This window comes from Hippopotamus amphibius, chromosome 9 (genome assembly GCF_030028045.1).
Source record: "Hippopotamus amphibius kiboko isolate mHipAmp2 chromosome 9, mHipAmp2.hap2, whole genome shotgun sequence".
In the NCBI taxonomy this organism is placed as follows: domain Eukaryota; kingdom Metazoa; phylum Chordata; class Mammalia; order Artiodactyla; family Hippopotamidae; genus Hippopotamus; species Hippopotamus amphibius.
The window spans coordinates 62732172-62753217 of record NC_080194.1 but is presented as its reverse complement, the minus strand read 5'-3'; the positions used below and the strand labels follow the sequence as shown (position 1 = coordinate 62753217).

At 40.2% G+C, this 21046-nt stretch overlaps 1 protein-coding gene and 1 long non-coding RNA gene across 2 annotated transcripts in view; one reads left to right on the top strand and one right to left on the bottom strand.

The window, feature by feature from the left end:
* The window catches only part of RAB38 (RAB38, member RAS oncogene family), a 64729-nt gene extending 61639 nt beyond the window's left edge, over positions 1-3090 (bottom strand). The window contains exon 1 of the mRNA XM_057748286.1: positions 2562-3090. Within this exon, the coding sequence (XP_057604269.1) occupies positions 2562-2763 (202 nt within the window). The 5' untranslated portion in view covers positions 2764-3090. The remainder of the gene's footprint in view (positions 1-2561) is intronic.
* Positions 3091-3246: 156 nt separating this feature from the next.
* The window catches only part of LOC130860303 (uncharacterized), a 37349-nt gene continuing 19549 nt past the window's right edge, over positions 3247-21046 (top strand). The window contains exons 1-3 of the long non-coding RNA XR_009055401.1: positions 3247-3363; positions 6765-7010; positions 14240-14344. This is a non-coding gene — a long non-coding RNA (uncharacterized LOC130860303). The remainder of the gene's footprint in view (positions 3364-6764; positions 7011-14239; positions 14345-21046) is intronic.

Sequence of the window (21046 nt, the reverse complement as noted above, 5' to 3'; positions counted from 1 at the left end):
GGCCTAAAAGATGTTAGCTACTGTTACTATCACTGTCCTAATTCCTGTAGCTGGTTCCCAAAGTACATCAAGAGGTCTAGCCAAAATTGTGTAGTTCTCTTTGAAAGTGCTAATGGAGTAATCATAGCATCAGGATTTGGAGAGGAGTAGGAAGGGAGAGTCTCAAGTGTGAACTTTTCTTTCTTTCTTTTTTTTCTTTTAATAATTCTATAAAGTGAAAAAACCCTATAAGCAAGAATCAAATTTTCAGAAATAGATTTCCATTCCATTTTCTTCCACTCCCTGCACAGTGGTACTGATTAACGTCCAAAAACATATTAGAAATAGAAGAGAGAAGGCAAGGATAACCGATCTACTAAAGAAGCCGTGCCCTTAAAGAGGACTGCCTTTCCAAGGCTCCTCAGATTTACACAAACTTATTTACACAAAATTCTGCAACTATAGCCTCCACAGCAACTTCAGAACTGAACCATGGCGCAGGAGGTATTTCTAAGCTTGGGAATGAAATTGCCCACGACAGCACGTTATAATATGGATAGAGCTGAAAAATGGTGCTGGATGTTTTGGAATAAATTATATGTGCTCATCATTTACTAGGAATTATCCTTGAATAAGGTTTAATTAGCACATTTATCATGTCCTTCTTGCCTAGCATTTATATATGCTCAATAAAAAAATGGTAGCTAGTGTAACAACAATACGTGCAGCTCTCCTAGGTGTAAGTACTAATGGGTTTAGCTAGCACTTGCTAGTTGTTCATCTCGTTTGCTCCTTTGTTGGGAGAAAGCATTCTGTATATTTACAGATAAGGAAGCTGAGACTAGGAAGTTAGGGAACTTGCCTAAAATTGCCCAGGTCATATGAGGTCAAACCAAGATTCAGAAGGATGCAGTTGGACTCTGGAATTCAGGCTCTTCATCTGTATACCCTACTATTGTCCCTGTTAGGTGAGGACACTGAGACCCACAGACTTTATGTAACATGCCTGAGGTTGCATCACTATTTGCTTTTCACATAAAAATCTAAATTGCAGCTGCATCCCCTTCCAAACAGTAAGCTAATTCTAAACCTGGGTCCTAGAGACTTTGATGCAGCTGGAAGAGTTGTCAGATGCTAAAACAAGCAGCAGCAAAGTGCACAGACTCACAGTGGATTTTCTAGATATAAAGCCCAATCAGATAGTGACTGATGATATCTTCTGGTCTCTTATAACTCCTGTACTACTAGAGATGCTAAAGACGACACCAAAGGCCTGAATCTGTTCACGTGCCAAGAGTTTTATCATAAGACCTGGCAGCTCATGATTAAAGAGGCACTGGAGTCCCCAGAACCAGAAATGCCCTTTCGAAAATTTTCCACATTTGTTCTCGTTTCAAGCCATGATAAAGAGTTTCCAATCAAATGCACCAGCTAAAATGATTATATTTTCTGAAAGAGAAGTGGCCAGTTTGGCTTCAGCACTTATAAAGGTTCCTAGTGCCACAGACTATGAAATAGGCAGAGGTGAAGTGACTGTCTGAAGGGGTTCACAGGGAATCCCAGAGGATCTTAGAACTTCTGAGCAGGAAGTTTTCCCGAGCTGTCAATTGTCCAACCACTCTCCACCTTAGCAAGGATGCAGCTGAGCTGAAGGGACTTGTCTGGAGCCACTGAGCAGCTTAGTGAGTGGCAGAGCCAGGATCTGTACTGAGGGGTTGGACGTGCCCAGGTTGCCAACAGCCTGGGTCCAAGGACTCACTCTTTATACCCCCATCTTAGACTGAAGGCCTAACTTCTGGTCCACACCCTAGGAATCAAAGTCTGATTTCAATTATGGTAAAGATGCTTCTCATTTTCCAAATCTCTCAGTAAAAACTTCAGGGACAGATCAAGAAATCTGTGGCTAATGTCATAGATTTTGAAACAAAAGTGGCCCTGAAATATATTCTCAATCTCCTTTTCACAGACGACAGAGAGCCAGAGAGAGAGAGAGAGAAATAATACTTTAACCCCAATACATACACAGAAAGGTCCTCAGCTTTCTCCAACTTGCTGACTGAAGGGTAGAAAAGGGGGTGGCAAAAGCTGGAATAAAGTGAGCGATTGGAAACAGGAATTGGGAAACTCCTGGAGCCTGGAACTCTCCCGGTTCCCGCTGTGAACCGGTCTAGGGACTTCCCCTCGGTGGCCCGGGCACGGAAGGGAAGGCAGGACACTCAGGGCCGCGTCACCGGCAGGACGGTCCGTGCCCAAAAAATGAGTTGGAGACCAAGAACTGAAAGCAGCTCTCGATAGTCTCCCTCTGGGTCCCCGGGGAGGCCCGCGCTGGGTCGAGAGATCCCAGGGGAGGCTGTGGGAGGGAAATAAAGCGCCAGCCCCAAAGCGCCAGTGAATGCGCTTGAAATTTCGGCGCGCGCAAGAGAAACTGTTTTCTTTGAAACCAAGTTTCCAGCCCACCAGGAAAAGTCTTGCGGCTCAGCGCTCTAGAGATCTGGGTCTCCCATTTGGCCGCAAGTCGCTGCCCGGGGACTGGAGAACCGCTGCGAGGCGCTCCCGCCCCCATCCCCTCCGCCGCTGCTCACCTGCGATGTCCCAGAGCTGCAGGCGAACCACGGTCTCCGGGTCCCAGTGGAGCACCTTGAGCGCGAAGTCCACGCCGATGGTGGCCCGGTAGTGCGAGGAGAAGTTCTGGTGCACGTAGCGCTTGATGATGCTGGTCTTGCCCACGCCCAGGTCGCCGATCACCAGCAGCTTGTACAGGTGCTCCTTCTGCGCGACCTGCATCCTGGCGGCCCGCCCGCCGCGCGGTGCAGTGCAGTGCGGGCCGGGGACGCGCAGCCGGGGCCTGGGCGGGAGAGACTCGGGGAGCGCGAGTGCGGGCGCGAGGGAGCCGCGGCTGCAGGGCGGGACGCGACAGGGGCGAAGGGCGGAACTCCTCCTCAGCCGCCTGCAGAAACGCCCAGACAGGAGCCCAGGGGGTAATCCTCCTTCCTACCCCGCACCGCGCGGCCTTGGAGAGAGATGGAGACCGGAGCGATTCCCCGGGCCCCGGAAAGTGAGGGGCTCACGTGCAAAGGCCTTTTGCAGAAGTTACTCCTAGAGCACTTTACCGTTTCCGAAGTGCTCTTCTCGCCTGTGATCTTGGCCACAGAGCTTGAAGGTGTGGATCTTATGTTCCAAGTTTTGCGAGCGAGAGCGTCAAAAAAAAATTAAGTGAATTGCGAAGACGGTAGTAACAAGCCTGGCTGAACACAGGGCTCTTGAGGTCATGGGACCCGCCACCACCCCATGTGGCAGAGAGAGAGTGGAGGCAGAGGCGCGGATAATACAATTTCAGGAGGCAGAACAGCTGGATTTGGGTGCGGCACGCCCTGGTTTTTCGAGGTGAGTGACCTTGTGCAAGACATTTGGGCTGTCCCAGCCTCCTTTCTTCCCTGACGTGGTCATGGTAATCCTGACCTATCACCAGCCAGGGAGTGTGAACACCGAGCACTCTCACACCTATTCAAGTAGCAATGATCTCACCAGGAGGATAATTGGGCTGTAAACACTGAGGGCATCCATGGCTTTTAGCCTCGGCCCAGCAGCATTGGAAGACAGCTTAAACAACTAGTCAGATTATTTTATGTGATAACAGCAAGCATCTATCCGGCACTTGCTATGTGTGGGGTTTTATACATATGTCACCTAATCATCCCAGCAGTCTTAAAAATAGATACTATTATTCTTCCCATTTTTACAAATGAGGAAACCAAGGCCTAGATATTTTAAGGAACGTACCTGGGTCAAACAGCAAACAGCTAGTGAGGAAAAAGCCAGATTCGAACTTAAGTCCTCCAGTATCAAAGAGGTTTTTTTTTCTTTTATTCTTTTAACAAATATATATTTGTGCTTGGGATGATAAGCCGTAACACAAAGATTCCTGGTCTCACAAGTTTTACCTTCTTGTGAGTAGAGACAGACAAGACAAATGAAAAATAAACCCAATTTGTAATATATTAGTTGGTTTCTACTCACACAGGGACACACCAGGCAGGTTATATCTAATAAACGGGCCAAGTGTTCTACCTGCTTAGAGCACTGACCAACACTGTGGTTTGGGGAGAAGAGTATTGGGAAGGGGGCAGATCATGGACCTGAGGTGTCTAAGCCATTCTGAGAGCCTGCAAAATTAGGGGTGATGGCAAAATAAGACCCCACTAGATCCACAATCCTGGGTCTGTAGATCTGAAAGACAAGCTTGGTCTGGGCAAAAAGCTAATGGTGTTAACAGTAGAATAAAATAAAAAAATAAAGATGAGAGTACAAAACAAGGACATAAAAACAAAGATAAAAAAGAAAATCACCAAATCCAAAAGGTGGTTCCTTGTAAAGCATAACAAATTGACAAACACCTAGCAATACTGATAAAGACCTAATTTGAGAAAACACAACTTGTCAGTATCAATTCCTACAGACATAAAAAATGAATGAAAATGTGTTACGAATGGCTTTATGTGAATACATTTGGAAATTTAAGCAACATGGGCAAATTCCTTGAAAAACACAACTAACAACCTCCCCCCACCCAAATGGAAAAACTAGATCATTTATTCTACATTGCTTAGAGATTGGGTCTGTATTTTAAAATGAATTTAAAACAATAAAGCTTTCAAGAGTTTAAAAGAAAAAAAAGAAAAGAAGCTAATGGTGGTAGAAGCAAAGAGGCGGTGGAAGTTTGAGACATCATGTGAGCCAGTTCTCAACGCTATGCCTGATCCAACTTCCTCACAGGCCCCAGCGTGTTTTCCCAGCCGGGTCTGGCTGAGTCATCCACACTCTCACCAAGTCTCTTCTAATCAGGAGCCTGTTGGAGCATCAAACATTTAGATTTACTGTGTGAGGCAGGCAGACCAAAATTCAGGTTTTCCGGGACCTGACGGTTATACCCTTGGGGGGAGGGGCTCTTTAAGCAAAAGAATGAAAAATTAAGGACCGGGTCCTGAAGCTTCAGCTTCCCTTCCCTGCCTCTCCAGGCACAGTGGTCAGCCATGGTGAGAGAATTCCCTGGCTAGGCAGGAAGTACTCCAGTTTGTTTCCAGAGTCATTCATTTAGGTCCCATGACAATTCTTCACAGTGGGAAGAAATGACTCTCGGTTTATAATTTTTAAATCTTGTAGACTAAAATGGCTTGGTGAGCACCCCAGGCTATCAGTTCGGTAAGATCCTGAAAGACCCTGAGGAAAATGAGGGAGATGGGTTGCAGGATCTCTGGAGAGTACTTCTGACCCTAAAACATCAGAATTCTGGGCCTTCTAGACATCTTCCAGCAAGAGTGACACCCCAGCCTTCTAACCACCCACACCATGGCACCATTACCCGAGAGGTGGAGTTTTCTATCCTGCACTCCATCCCCCAGCCAGCCCCACTTAAGGAGATTTGGGAGAAAGGCTGTGGAAGGGCCATTTCAAAACAAACATTATGCCATAGTTCCCTTCTGGTTTTGTGCCTCTGTTCTCTCTCCAGCTGCTGTATATTTCTCCCCCTGCGCCAAGATAAGGGCTCTCCAAGCATATTTTTTTGGAAGGCAAACCTTTCTGTGCTCCCTTGCTTTCCTTTGAACTGATTTCCTTTACTCAGAACTAGGTTGCAAATAGGAAGCCAGCTAGGTGGGGATAGAATATAAACTAGTTTCAGGCTAGAGCTTCTTTAGATGAAAAGGGCAGTAGCAAACAGGTAGACCATCCTTGTAGCAAACAGGGAGACCATCCTTGTTTCCTATTCTCCCTCTACCCCCAGATTATGAGGCTTCATAAGAACCCATCTGTCTCAACTTGAGACTGCATCTGCCTCAGACTGTACACAAGGATGTCCAGCTTTATCCTGAGAAGCCGGCTCTCCTCCTCTCCAGAGAGCAGGACTTGGGGTTGTGCCATGTGGCTCCTTCTCCCAGCAGCTGCCCTGCCCCATGGAAACCTGCTTCCTGCAGTAACTCTCAAAGCATCTCTGGGAATGTTTTGACAGTCTTACTTTCAAATTGCTAAACCACAGCACACCGTCCCCTGAAGAACAGGAAGGTAGGTGACTCAAGTCAATTAAAGGTGTATGAGACCACAAAGTTTCAGAATTCAAGGATGAATGGTATTCCAGAAAGCACAGAGTCAGATTTCTCTAAGGCTCCATTCCCTTGTTGTCCAGCTTGGGGACATATTCTCGCACATATTAAGTGGAAAAACTAATTTAAATGATTGGAAATTTCTTTGCAGACATAAACTTGAAACCCTCATGTTTTCCTTCCAGGCCTTCTGTATTACTTGAGCCCCTATGAAGTTACCTTATTTGCTTTCAACAATAAGAGAGCCAAAAGGAGTTATTCATTAGCTTGTGCGGTTCTTAATTATTACTCTGAAGAAACACTTAAATGACCGTAAGATAGGGTGCCAGATACTCTGTTGTAGGACAGGTAAGGTAATTTTTTCTTAGATTAATGCGATCTTCAAAGAGGTGAACTTTACTCTGAAAAGGCCTATAAGAGGAGACCATAAATTTTTATCATCCAAACCAAGACTCTTAAGAGTGAAAAGAGGCACTATTAATAATTACACCAAACCACAGGAACAAGCCAGGGCTGTCCTAAAGAATGTTCATTCCTGAAGCAGAGGGTTAGAGTTCTCAAATGAGATCTACAACTGAGAGTGGCATTTGAAAAATCTCCTAAATCACTGTTTTAATAAATAGTTCTGCCAAGTTAAGGCTGCAGCTCATTTCTCTGTTATCTTCAAGGAGTTCCCCTTTTATCCTGTAGGTTTGTCTAAAACCTGTGCTAACTTGCAATGGGAGTTACATCCAGTACTGATTCAGGGGTGCAGCAGTTGTCTGGAAGTACACAACACTTTTTAGATTATTTGGAAAGCGGCCAAGATGGATTCTGTATGGGAAGTGCTTGAAATGAGCACATTTCAGTCTACAGGAATTTTGATGTTTGACTTTTTCACCAGAAAGAAAAGCTATAAGAGGATATTTATGGATTACCATCAGAAAATGATTGCAGGTGAGTTTCTGAACCCTTCCATTAGTCTGGACCAAGAAAACCAGATTATGCCCTAAATCATTTTCAGCAGTAGATTTATTAATGACTAAAATTATGTACCATAGCTGCAGACATCAGGTTAGTGTTGGAGAGACGCGGTAAGTTAGGGCTCATTTTCCTCCTAACCCACCCAACATGAATGAGTGGAAATGAGCTATGGAATGGGCAAAAGGCAAGAATTTAGAAGAATATGGAGCAAAATGATTCTATATGAACTGAGAGTTTCTGCCTCTTTGTACTGGATGCCTACAATAGGCCAAGCCCCTTATCTTGGTTAATTTGTTTAACCCTCACAACCACCCTGTTAGTATATACCCCCACTTTATAATGAGGGAAATGAGATTCAAAGAATTTAAATAATTTGCCCAAAAGTGACAGAATGAAAATTATAACTCCTAATTCCTAAATCCCTGCTTTTCCTACTCCACCACACTCCTTTAGCATATGATAAAATCCAGGCCCAGGCTTCTACTCCAGCTTGGTTTCTGCAAAGCTACCATATATTCAGGCTGTAAGGAAAGGGGCTGACTGTATATTTTACAAAGGCCTAAGTATGTAGGGAAATATCTAAGAAAGGAGGAAAAGAAAAATGTATGATTCAAAGATAAAAGGATGTATCTCACACTCATTCAACAACTCAAGCAAGAAGACAGCTCAAGGAAAGATGGCATGCTATTCGTTTGTGGGAGTGACCTTACCCAGCATGTGTAGAGAGGATAAACCTAGGAGCCTACCTCTGTTACTCTCAGAGAAGTCAACAGCTTAATAATACTGAGGTTCTCCTGTGAGTGAGCCTTTCATTCTTAACGAGTGAGGACACAGGGACTGGTATGGCCTCGCTCAGAGGACAGCTCAAGAAAGTTACTGACACACCATCAGGGTTCAGGCAAGAAATATTTTATGCATAAAGCACTGTGACAGAATTTTTTGAGGGTCAGGGTCAGGAGTGGGGTCTCATTTACTGACAGAAATATGTAAAATATAAGCCCCGGTCATCAAACTGTCGGCATGCTGGTTAGAGTCACGGCATACACACACGTGGCCCTCTACCTTCTTCCCAGACCCCTTCACTGGCTTCACCCCTTCCTTGCTGCCTGCCACTCCAGAGGGCAACGCTCCACCCTTGGGACTCTGACTTTCCCTGCTTGAGCTCATCCACTCCTGCGACGAGAGAGCAAACCAGGCTAGAGAATAAACTCAGCAATCAGACAGGCTTATTTGATTTCACATTCAGGGTCAACCAGTAACCAGGTGTAATACCTTAGTAAAGTACTCTAACTTCTGTAGGCCTGTCCCTTCGTGTAGAAAATGAGACTAATAATGTCTACCTCCTAGAGCTGTCAGAAGCCTCAAGGAAGTAATGCAGTGAAAGGTTCAGCATATGGCCCAGGATATGCACTGAAGAGAAAGTGCTGTTCAACTGTCAAGTGTCTGCTGATGATTTCTGTATTTGTTCTTGAAACCCCAACCTCACTCCTGTATTCTGCACCCTTCTTCCAACTGCCCTTTGGGCATTTCTACCAGGCTCTCTGGAGGACATCTCAAATGCAACATGAGCAAAGCTGAAGTCATTATCTACCCTAACAGACTTGTTCCCTTTCCTGTATTCCTGGTGTTAGTCATCGGTCCCACCCTCCCCAAAGTCTACCAAGCCTGGAAACTCGGTCACACTTGACTCCTCCCTCTTTATTGCCACACATCGTAGCAACCTGAGTCTTCTGATCCTATCTCAGATCCCTTAGTGCATTTCTTCTACTCCATAAAAGTACTATTAGAACGTAGAGGTGAATATCTAGTCATATTATTGTGGGCAAAGGATTTTTAAGCATTATGCAAAAGGCAAAAATCATAAAGGAGAAAACATTTTTCACTGATGTTATGAAAAACCCAAACAAAATTTTTGGCCAACCTATGTATATATATACACACACATTATATATGTGTGTGTGTATATATATATATATGAAATCACCAGAAGCAAGACAAACAGCAAATCCAGAGTCGGGGAGATTATTGCCTGTTTTAAATACCTGACATTTAAGACAGGCAAAAAAGGAATATACCATACACACACACACACACACACACACACACACAGAGAGAGGACTCTTGTAAATTATTTTAAAATATCCAAATAGATAAAGGAACAGGGATATGAATAAACAATTGACCACACACAAAGCTAATAACAATCTAAAAAATACTTTTCACAGTAATAGAAGTAGAAAAGTTAAACAATAACGCGATACCATTTTTCACGTTTCAAACTGACAAATATGTTTTAATACTAATAATATCCAATATCAATGAGGATGCAAAGAAATGGACACTATCATGGTCCTGGGGGGACTAAAATTTAGAAAAAGCTGTTAGAAATTTGGTTGTATGTATCAAAAGCCTTAAAAATGTATGTGCCCCTTGACCTAAAAATTCTGTTTATAGGAATTTATGATAATCTATCATTGGAGAGAGAGAGGTTTATAAAAATTTAACTTCATAACTGCATATTACAATGTTGCTTATCACAGAAAACAACAGGCACTTTCTAAATATGTATCAGGTTTAATATTACAACATTATAAAAATGTGATGGTGTATTATACAAACTTTATAAATGATGTTTAAGAAAAATATTGAAATCACCTGAAAAGATATTCACAATGTTTTTTCATAGCACTTTAAAATTGGAAAAACATTACAAAATTATACCCAATTTGGCATAAAATACATAATTTCCATTATGCAAACACAGACATACACTCATGAAGATGTAGAAAATCATACACCAATATGTTATCAGAGATGATCTCTGGATAATGAAATTACTGCTTTGTTTTATATATTTTTCTACTTTTCTATATTTCTCATTTTATTTTTACAGGGAACATTATTGTTTTCAAAAGAAGAAAACAAATTTAAAAAAAAAAGTGTACCAAATGAATCTTAAAGGAGCATTCCCAGAAATCATCATAATGACTTTTTCTAGGTCTCTCCAGTAGGTACAGAGCATCAGTGTTTTAGGTTTCAGTAGTTGTCCAGCCAACCTTTTCTCATCCTAATTGCACTTATCTTATCAGTGCTGAGAGGTGTGCCTACCCAAGAAAACCAAAGCACCATTTCACGGGCAGCATAATCAGGCTGACACTCCAGAACCTCACACGAGGTCCCCACGCTGTCCTGGAGTGACTGCCACAGTAGCCCAGGCTTAGCTCACAAGAAACTGACTGACAGAAGCCTTCACCACAAAGTCCATATGCCTGAAAGGAAACTGATCGTCTTCCCCCAAAGATGTGGCGCTCCCAAACCTTGATGTCATTTTGCCTCCTTCCTGCTTGTGCCTTCTTTTCCACTCTGACACCAATTTTCTGATTCTTTCCTGCAGAATGTCTCCCATTCATCCTGTCCTATTCATTTCAGTCCTTCTTGACATCTCATCAAGTAGCTGTTTCCTAAGGATATCTCTCTGACTCCATTTTCCCTGCTTGGGAAACCTCTGAACTTATGTGTGAGAGAAATACAGTCTATCTTACTTAACCCTTTGTGGGTTTTTTATCGGAGTGCAGTTGATTTACACTATTGTGTTCTTTCTGCCGTACAGCAAAGTAAATGTTATACATATACATGTATGCACTCTTTTAGATTCTTTTCCCACATGTGCTGTTACAGAGTATTGAGTAGAGTTCCCTGTGCTATATAGTATGTTGTCTTTATCTGTTATCTATTTTATTTATAGTAGTGCATATGTGTCGATCCCAGTCTCCCAATTTATCTCTTCTCCTTTTCCCCCATGGTAACCATAAAATTGTTTCCCACACCTGTAACTCTACTACTGTTTTGTAGATAAATTCCTCTGTACCATTTTTTTTTAGATTCCTCATATAAGCGATATCATACAATATTTGTCCTTCTCCCTCTGACTTACTTCATTCAGTATGACAATCTCTAGGTCCATTCATATTGCTGCAAATGGCATTATTTCTTTCTTTTTTATGGCTAATATTCCATTGCACATATGTACCACATCTTCCTTATCCATTCCTGTGTCAACGGACATTTAGGTTGTTTCCATGTCCTGGCTATTGTAAATAGTGCTGCAGTGAACATTGGAGTGCATGTATCTTTTTGAATTATGCTTTTCTCTGGGTACATGCCCAATAGCGGGATTGCTGGATCATATAATACTTCTATTTTTACTTTTTTAAGGAACCTCCATACTGTTCTCTGTAGTGTCTATACCAATTTGTATTCACACCAACAGTGTAGGAGGGTTCCCTTTTCTCCAAAATGTCTCCATCATTTTTGCTTGTAGATTTTTTGATGATGGCAATTCTGACTGGTACCAGCACAAAAACAGAAATAGAGATCAATGGAACAATAAAGAAAGTCTAAAGATAAATCCACACACCCATAGCCACCTAACCTATGACAAAGGAGGCAAGAATATACAGTGGAAAAAAAGACAGTCTCTTCAATAAGTCATGCTGGGAAAACTGGACAGCTACATGTAAAAGAATGAAATCAGAACACTCCCTAACACCATATGCAAAAATAAACTCAAAGTAGACTAAAGACCTAAATGCAAGGCCAGATACTATAGAGCTGTTAGAGGAAAACATAGGCAGAACACTCTCTGAAGTAAATCTCAGCAAGATCTATTTCAACCCACCTCCTAGAGTAAAGAAAATAAAAACAAAAATAAACAAATGGAACCTAATTAAACTCAAAAGCTTTTGCACAGCAAAGGAAACCATAACCAAACGAAAAGACAACCCACAGAATGGGAGAAAATATTTGTAAACAAAGCGACTGACAAGGGATTAATCTCCAAAATATACAAATAGTTCATGCAGCTCAATATCAAAAAGACAAACAACCCAATCAAAAAATGGGCAGAAGGCCTAAATAGACATTTCTCCAAAGAAGACATGCAGATGGCCAAAAAGCACATGAAAAGATGCTCAATCACTAATTATTAGAAAAATGCAAATCAAAACTACAATGAGGTATCACCCTTTGTTGATTTCCCTTTTCTGTTCTATGCAGCCAAAGCAAATCCTGAATGATAAACTTCCCTGAATTAGACAGGAAGAGGTCATCTACCTCCCAAGCATGCCTATATAATAGCAATTTATATATATGCCGTCTCACTGGTCTATGTCCTATCAGCACTGTTTTTGTAGATTTCTTCCCAGTCTATACCCTACAAATTCTATGCCCTACCAGCAACTGGCACAGCCCCTGCCATGCCCCACCTATGGGCTCAAGACGTGTTCTGTCATTTAGACTAGGCTGCATTAAATGTCCTGACTGTCACAGACACTCAGTAAATGTTTTAATGACAATGGAAAATATGAACTTTGTGAAACCGTGTCTTATGTTACAGCCAATCACTTTGAGTCCTGGATGCTATATGCTGCCTGTTTTTTTTTTTTTCTGCAAGGAACTTGAGCATTGCTGCCAGCTTCTGCAGAAAGCAATGGGAAGGGGCCAGGGGTCCAAAGTCTGCTGGACTGGAAGTTTTAAGGACTATGTTTCATTTGTGACTCTCCTACTAACTCCCAAGTCAGCCTGGTCACTTCATCTCACGCCCCTGCAACTTCCTTTGAATAGCTTCTCTAAATTGTTCAGACCTTCTCAAAGATCACCTGGCCATATGCATTGAGTCTTAAATATAGGCATAGTTATCCAACAAATAGTAAATGCCATTTAAACAATTATTCCACTTGTAAGAATCCATCCTAAAGAAATAATCAGTCTTTCAAAGATTTATGTATGCACTAGCTATTTAATGCAGCACTATTTTTAGTAGCAATCTGAACACCAATCAATAGAAAATTGGTTAAAAAGACAAAGTCATATCCATAAAATTTAATATTTATATCCATTAAACATCATGTTTACGAAGAATTTTTAGAACCATGTAATGTTTAGTATATAATATTATCTTGGAAAAAGCAAAATATAAAATTACATATGAATCATAAATATGTATATATACATATATATGTATATGTGTGTATATATATGTATATACATATATATATATGTATATGTATATTTTCATCCCTATTTTGCAAACATATATGCATGATTATACATATAGCTGTGAGGAAACAACAAAATATTAATGATAGACTTATTGGTAATTTTTCTTCTTTATGCTTTTCTAAATTCTCTACAATATACATATACTGACTAAAAATTGGTGAAAATTAATGCATTATTATTTTGGAAGTCTTTTAGGATTTACTATTTATTTTTATTTACTTTTGGCCTTTTGAAATTTTACATAACATATCTTTGTTTAAGTCACTAAGTAATTTCTGACACCTAGATACTCATGCACTTGATTTTCCAGAGGCACTTTTGCATTATTTCTTAGACAGCTTTTTTCTGCCTTTTCCTAACTAATCTAACTCTAGACCAGCATTCTTAAAATTTTTTAAATTACTATTTTGTTATTATTGTCTCATTATTCTACTTTCTGGAAGATTTCTGCAGCTTGCTTTGCCCAGTCTTCCATTGAGAGTATTTTATTGTTACTAGATTTCCAAGAGATGTTTAGGTCTATTTACCTCCTTTTTTAAAGAAATGTGACAGCTTCCCTAAAACATAAATATACAGCTTGATCAATGAAGTTGATTTTTGATAGCAATCTCATAGCAGCTTCCTGAAAATTATTCGAAAATTTTCTATCCAGCACTTCCCATCCCCTAGTGCACCACATTGAAAGTGTTTAAATAGCACTGGAATTGTAGGTTGCCTATGGATTTGCAATCCCTAACATGCCCAGGCCTTAAAAATAACCTAGGTGTTTTGGGAAACAGATAATAAATGGCCTTTGGGGAGCAGGAATTCTTAAACTGCATTACTGTTGGAAGACCCTTTCATTGAGCTAAACTCAACTTGGGGCAAGCTGGGAGGCAGAGAGAAGTGCCTTGTTTCTGCTATCCCCAATAATCCCTGCCCCCACCTCCCATCTAATGACCATCTTTATTTCAGAAAGTTGGGTTAGGAAGAACTCAAAGGAAAGATAGAACATGTGGCAATGAGGAAAGATGGGAGTTTGTTTTTTTGTTGTTCTTCTTACCGAAAAATAAAAAGCTCTTAGCTCTGGTCTGTTTAGACTCAAGTCTACCCATTTAAGGTGTTTGGAAATATCTTTCTGTTGACCTGATCTTTGCCAGCAGCAAGGTTCCTGAGTCAGAAGCCATACTGACTGGTGCCAGCCTCCTTTGGCCAGTGCACCTTGGAGAAGAGATGCTTATCTAGACAGCTGGGATCATCTTCCCCAGGTAAGGCATAATGTTGCACAAATTGACCTATGTTATAGGGAGTAGAGACACAAGGAGGATCAGAGGCCTCCCAAACTTTTGCATTAGACTTCTTGAAGCTGATAATCCCATGATAAACTTTGCAAAACTGGCACCAGGACCTCCAGAAGCCTCAGGAAGATCAGGGCCAAACGCATCTGAAACTCCAGGCCCCACAGGACAAGTGTTTACAGCAGTGGAAGGTTTTTTGCTGCTGCTTCCTCCATTTGATGAAATAATACTTCAGTCAAACCTTTACCACTGACTTATTAAAGATGAATTCCTCCAAGGTAATTCAATCTGGGTATATGGTCTTGATAAACACATCTCCCAACAGTCTCAGCTGTTCTGGGATAAAGTTTGTGCATTTTCAGTGAGCACACCTTGGCTTTGCTGACTTGAGATCCTTCAGGAATGCAGTAGTTCAATCAGCTGAATCCTCTGAACCAGGAACTCCTGAGTCACTCTTGGCACCTCAGTTTATATATTGTTGTTGTTATTTTAATAAAAGGTTTTACAGTTTGTTAATTCTCTTCCATTTAGGAAAATTTTACATTGTCAGGAACTCTTCTTGAGTCATTTTTAAAGCAGTAACCTTGAAAAATATCCATCAGACAAGCAAGGTCCTGAAGCTTCCGTATCTCCGGCCCCATCGGGGTCGTAGCCTCTCTGCTTCATGGCCCAGTCTTCCAGCTGCTGGTATGCAAGGCTGGCATTCTTTCCTGCTAAAACAGACTCCTGAGGCTCAGCCTGGGGGATTAGACAGCCCCTTGCCCTCCAAAGAAACGGGCCAAATAAATAATAATTGAAGATGAAAGGGATTTTCACAGTTTCAACTAAGGCTAAGAAGATTACATGTATTCTAACCCTAATCACAGAGGTAGCTTTATTGCATCTGGGTTCACAGTGAGGTCACAAGTCAGTGGCAGTAAATAGAGGCCTTGGAAGAGTAAGAATTATGTATCAGTGTGCATTGTCTGCTGTTTGCTAATTAGCTAGTGCTGCCTGGCATTTATTATACAGAGAAGTTAGCAGAACTAGGAAAAACAAGATTTGGAACACTGGGCTGACAAGCATTAAAAAGGTTATAATTGCAGGTCCCAGTAAGGGAAGTAATGGTTATGTTGGCTGAGAGAAGGAAATATATATAGCAGATCCCTGGGGCATAGTAAGTTGGGAGGCCAATTGTACCACTTAACGTTGCATTCACGATTCTTCAAATTCCACTGAAAAAAGACAAATTGCTGGCTCTAGTCTCAGCTCTATAACTCGCCTGGAGTGTGACCTTGAGTTGTCAGTGGATTTTTCTGAGCTTCAGATCCTTTAGCAGTAAAATGTGATGAATATTATCATCCTCCCTTGTTGTAAAATTAAATCAGATAAATGACTAAGCAATTGTTTAGGAAATTGAAGAGATCACTGCACAAAAGGAAGTTATGATTTCTTATTACTCCTCTTGCCATACTATAAGAGGAAAAGAACTCTGCTATAAGACTGAATATCAATACTTTACTGTAAGACTAAATATAAGGTTTATATCAATACTATAGGGCCAAAAGAACTCTGTAGCTCATACTATAAGGACAAAAGAATTCAACTTCCTCTTAGAAAGCATCACTGAACATTGACAACCAGAAGTGATTTCCCAACCCCTCTAAGTCTAAAACACATGCTGCTTTTGCATCAAGCAGACCTGAGTTTGAATTGTGGCTCTGCCACTCACTACCTGAATAATCATGAGGAAGTAACTTAACAATGTGTCTTAGAGATTTTTTCATGTATATATCCAGTCTGTAATCCAAGCCCATTCTTTTTAATGGCTGACTAGTACCATTATTCCCATTTATTTGTGAAGAAACTCATGTTGAGAGGCTAGATCCCTTTTCCAAAGGTATAATACATGTAAATTCTTGAATTGGGATTTAAACTCAGAACCATCTAGATCTGAAGTACTCATCCTTTCCATTAAACAATGATGCAAAATCAAAAGTTCAGAACTCAGAGTAGACATTGGTAAGTGCAGGCAGAGGATACTGGTTCAGTTTGGCCGTGGAGCCAAATTGCCTCAGTTCATTCTGGTGTTGCCATTTATTAGCTGTGTGACCATGGGCAAGATACTTAACTTCTCTGTGCCTCAGTTTCTTCCCCTGTAAGATGGAGATAAAAATAATGCTACCTTGTAGGGTTGTTCTAAGTACTAAGTTAATGCATGTAAAGTACATAGAGTAGGTGCTCAAAAAATATGAACTATTATTGCTTAATATTAATAATTTTCTGAACTTCTCTTCACCAATCTATAACATACTCTTGTCCACTTTATGAAGGAACAAAATGTAATTAACAAAAAGAAAATTTATTTTTGGAAAGTTACTAGTAGGTCATAAATGCTTCTTCTAATATGAATATTAAATGTTGAATTTTCATTCACCACTCTGAGACAAATAGTAGCTATTTTTCTTTTTTTATTATACACTCACATAGGTGCATTTGCAGAAAGTCTGGCAAATATAGAAAGTAGAAAAATTAATCAGCCATAACTTCATCATCTAACACATCACTGCCAACATTATATTGCATGTTATTTTATTATTAATTTCCATTTTCAGAATGTATATGTAATATATAGATATATAAAATACAGTTGTAACAACACTATATGTGTACCTTGATTTCTTAATTCTACTTGTTTACATAATGGGGATTTCCTTCATTTCAAACATTATGAAATATATTTTTCCAATTATAAACCATTGTCCCTTAAAAGTGTATCTAAGATGAAGCTTAGCAAATTATCACTTTTCAACCCAAGTAGAGCTTGTAAAGTATAACATCACTAGAGTCTTAATGAGTTTTTTTCTTATTTTTAACATATTATGTAGGAGGTGATATATCATAGGAAATGGGATGTTAACAAAATATCATTTCCTTTTCAAAAGATAATAAAACATCTGCTTTTTTTTTTCAAAATTAAATATGGAGTAATAAAAATAGCCTTCTTGAGCTATATAAATTATCTTACATATAGTTTGGGAGTTCATCCAAAATGTGAATTTTACAAAAACTCAATGTGGTCTTCAAACATAATTTTTAGCACATGCAAATTTTCTGCATCTAATTATGCTTAGTACTTAGCGCTCTTTATCTTGAGTGCATCAAAGCATTTCACACATTTTAATAAAGACTCAAAGTTTTTTTTAATTAAAGATTTAACTTGGGGTGATATTCAACAAATAAATTATACAAATATATCCTTTATGTAATATATGATAATATATGATAAACAATTTCTAGAGCACTAAAATGAATACTCTGTTTCTACAGCAAATGGAATCAAACAAACCTATCTATTTTCATTATTCACCCATTATAATTATTTATTAAAATGAAATAGATCCAAAAAGTAATTTTTTATCAAGTATGGTCAATTAGACAAATAAACAGCTTTAGAAACTTTACTAAATCCTCATGCTTCTCTGTCTTCCATTATATTGTTTTGCCTTGCCATTTTTTCTAGTTTTTAGCCCTCTGTGATTATTATTTTGGATGTCTAGTTGCTCTCTATGGTAACACCTCTGTGAGATGTCTGGAAAGTAGCAATAGACATCATCCCAGTTGGACAGTGATGTGTTACTTTTAGAATCAGAAGAAAAAACTATCCCTGCAGCAGTCTATGAAGGAAAGGAAGTACGAATCTCATAAGGGTTTTTTTTTATTTATAGTCTTGATTAGACATTTAAAGGGCATATAGTCTGGAGTATTTGTGCTGAGGAGTATCTGTTGGGATTTCAGTTTAATCTTGGAGGATGGAAATTTAGCTATTAGCATGTTTACCTGGAAAAGGTAGTTAGGAACTTAGGGCATTGGAAAAGAAGGAAGGAAAACAGAAAATGAAGAAGAGAAGAAGAGAAGGTAAAAGAAAATAGATGGAAGGTGAGAGAGAAGAAAAAAAAGAGGAAAAGGGATCATTTATTATACTCCTACTCATTTCACTAACACTGTGTCATTTAGCTATTAATCTGACCTTGAAATAACAGTATTAGCCACATTTTTACAGTGAAGAAATTCAAGCACAGAAAAGGATACCTTAATTTCATGATCAACACAGTTTGTAAGTAATTAAATTAGAATATAAACTCAGTAGTATCTGACTTCGAAGCCTATATTGTTTCCCTTAATATTACAGTACCATTCAAGAAATTGCCTGAATGCTCTATGAGCTTTTCTCCTTCCTGATTTATGGAAGTTGCTCAATCAGGCTTTTTTCTAGCACACTGCAGAGTCTGACATACAGTAGCCATTCAGTAAATACCTGTTGACTGAATCGATGAATGAACGAATGATTCCCAAAAGCAGAAAAAGGAAATGGGAAAATGAGCTTCTCTTCTTATAAAGGAAACAAAGGGATGCAGACACCAGAAAGCGAGAGCTATGCTCAGCTCTATTTTGGCCTTGGAAAGTAAGGTAGTTTGAATTTAGTTTAAGACATGAGTTCAAATTGGGTATCATCAAGAAGTGTGGTTAGGACTCAGCTGATCTCTCAGCTGAAAAACATGGAGTCAAGTTTGAACCAGAGACTAATCTGTGGATTTTCTTCTCCTCTAGGGAAGTTCAAAGATGTTGCCATAGATACTGAGGCCTTAGTGGAACATCACACACCACATTCCTGTTACGAGATTAACTCTCAAATAAACTTGAATTCCAAGGGTTCCTTCAAACCTGGAATTAGCTTGCCCCCAAACTCTCATCTTATGTATTTCAAAGCCTCATCCCTTGGACCAAGCTGAATCTCCCAGGATGCAAGCCTGATACATTAGATGCTTTATTGAGAACCCAAGCATTAAACATTCTGACTGTGTTTTACACAAATAGATAACAAGAAGAATGCATCGGGGGTGTTTGGTTTGTTAGATGATGTTAATGGAAAATTCACCTAGCAACTGTTTTAATTACAATATTTGGTATACCAAATAGTAGAATATCCAAATAAAACCCTTCAGCAATAAAAAGAATGCTAGCTAACACTGTTGAAAAATCTAGTGATATAGTGACACTTGACTGAGTAGCTCAAGGATATCAAGAATCCCATTTTTCCAATCTTCTTACTCTACTTTCCACAGCATTGGTTTCTGTGCAGAAACTGGTTAGCTGCTCACCAAATATTTTACCTCTTTCTCCTGATCATGCAAGTGGACTGTATGATTTCCTAGCCTTCCTTACAGTTGGGTATGGTCATGTGACTGAGTTCTGGCCAAGAAGAAGTGGCAAAAATGTAATAGCTTATGAAAGGAGAAAGCATACAGAATCACGCATGGGCTACACATGGAAGAAGTCATGAACCAATACTAAAGATATCTTGACCACATATGCCTCAACACGTACAGGCTCCACAATTTCATGAACAGAAAAGAAGTATGAAATCTATGCAACCTCTGAGATAGGACCACTCCCAGACTAATTCCAGCTGTCACCATAAAAGATCAGGGAGGATAATTAATAGGAAAGCACCTCCCAGAGGGAGGAGTCAGGGTCTGCAGAACACAAAAGGTGAAAAGTTCTTTTCAGAAAGCAGAAGTCTAATGAAGGAACCTCCCCCATTTGTTAGGGGAGAGGGGCCTCCTCGTGCCTGCCTGACAGAACATTCATCATTGCTATGGGCCACTGAGCGCAGTGGAATCCCACCCTTTTCTTTGTCTGAACGGAAGTTTGAGCTGTAGCTAACCCATCTCTGCTACAATACTTTTTTTGGGTGGGCATGGGGGAGAAAATAATTTATTTTTTTTGTTTCGTATGCTGCCAGATAAGGAGAGGTGATATTCAGACTCAATGGAGAAGGAAGAGCATCCCAGAAGATCATAAATACCTGGACGGCTGTCTCCCTTGACACAGAATGTGTCTTCTCTTATGTGGAAGGAAGAGTAAAATGGGTATTTGGTGGCCATAAAAGTGCAGGGTGGCAGAAACTGGCTAGCCATTCACCAAAAACCCTTTTCTTTTTCAGTATGACTAAAATTTTCCATTAGATTTTCAGTCAGATGTGGCCATGTGATCGACATCTGGCCAGGGAGATGTCACAGACATGAACAGCCCCTTTCAGATTTGACTCATAAAAATCACCTACATGTGATCCTTCATGCTCTTTCTCTTTCCATGGCTTGATGGAAAAAAACACAGAGATCTTGCAAGCTTTGTGTTGCAAATGGAGGAGCCACGAGATGTAAGAAGACTGGGCACTTCCGCTTCTAACTGGGATGAAGTTAAGAGACTAGATTTAACCTCCTTCTTGAAATAATCAATTGATTGGACAAAATATTTGAAACAATAGTTTTCAAGGCATTGGTCATAGACATGAGGCAGTGAAGAACAGCGATCACTGAGAAACTGGAAACAAGATAAGCTCCTACAACCATCCAGAGAGAGGTTCTGGGACATGGTTCAGGGAGTGAGACTTCAGGCAGGGCCCAGCACACTGTCTGGAGGAGGAGTCAGAGATCTGAGTCTGGGTGTACCAAGGCAGCTAGAGTTCACAGGATAAAGTACTATAAATGACAGATCTGCACAAAGAGAGAGACTTTGGGAGACATGCAAAGGTACTGCTTGAGTGTTCCGCAAAGTACTGATCAGCTAGTGTGAGGAAACTACTTGGGCCTGGAAAAAGAATGTTCTAGAAGGAGCAGTACCTGGAGC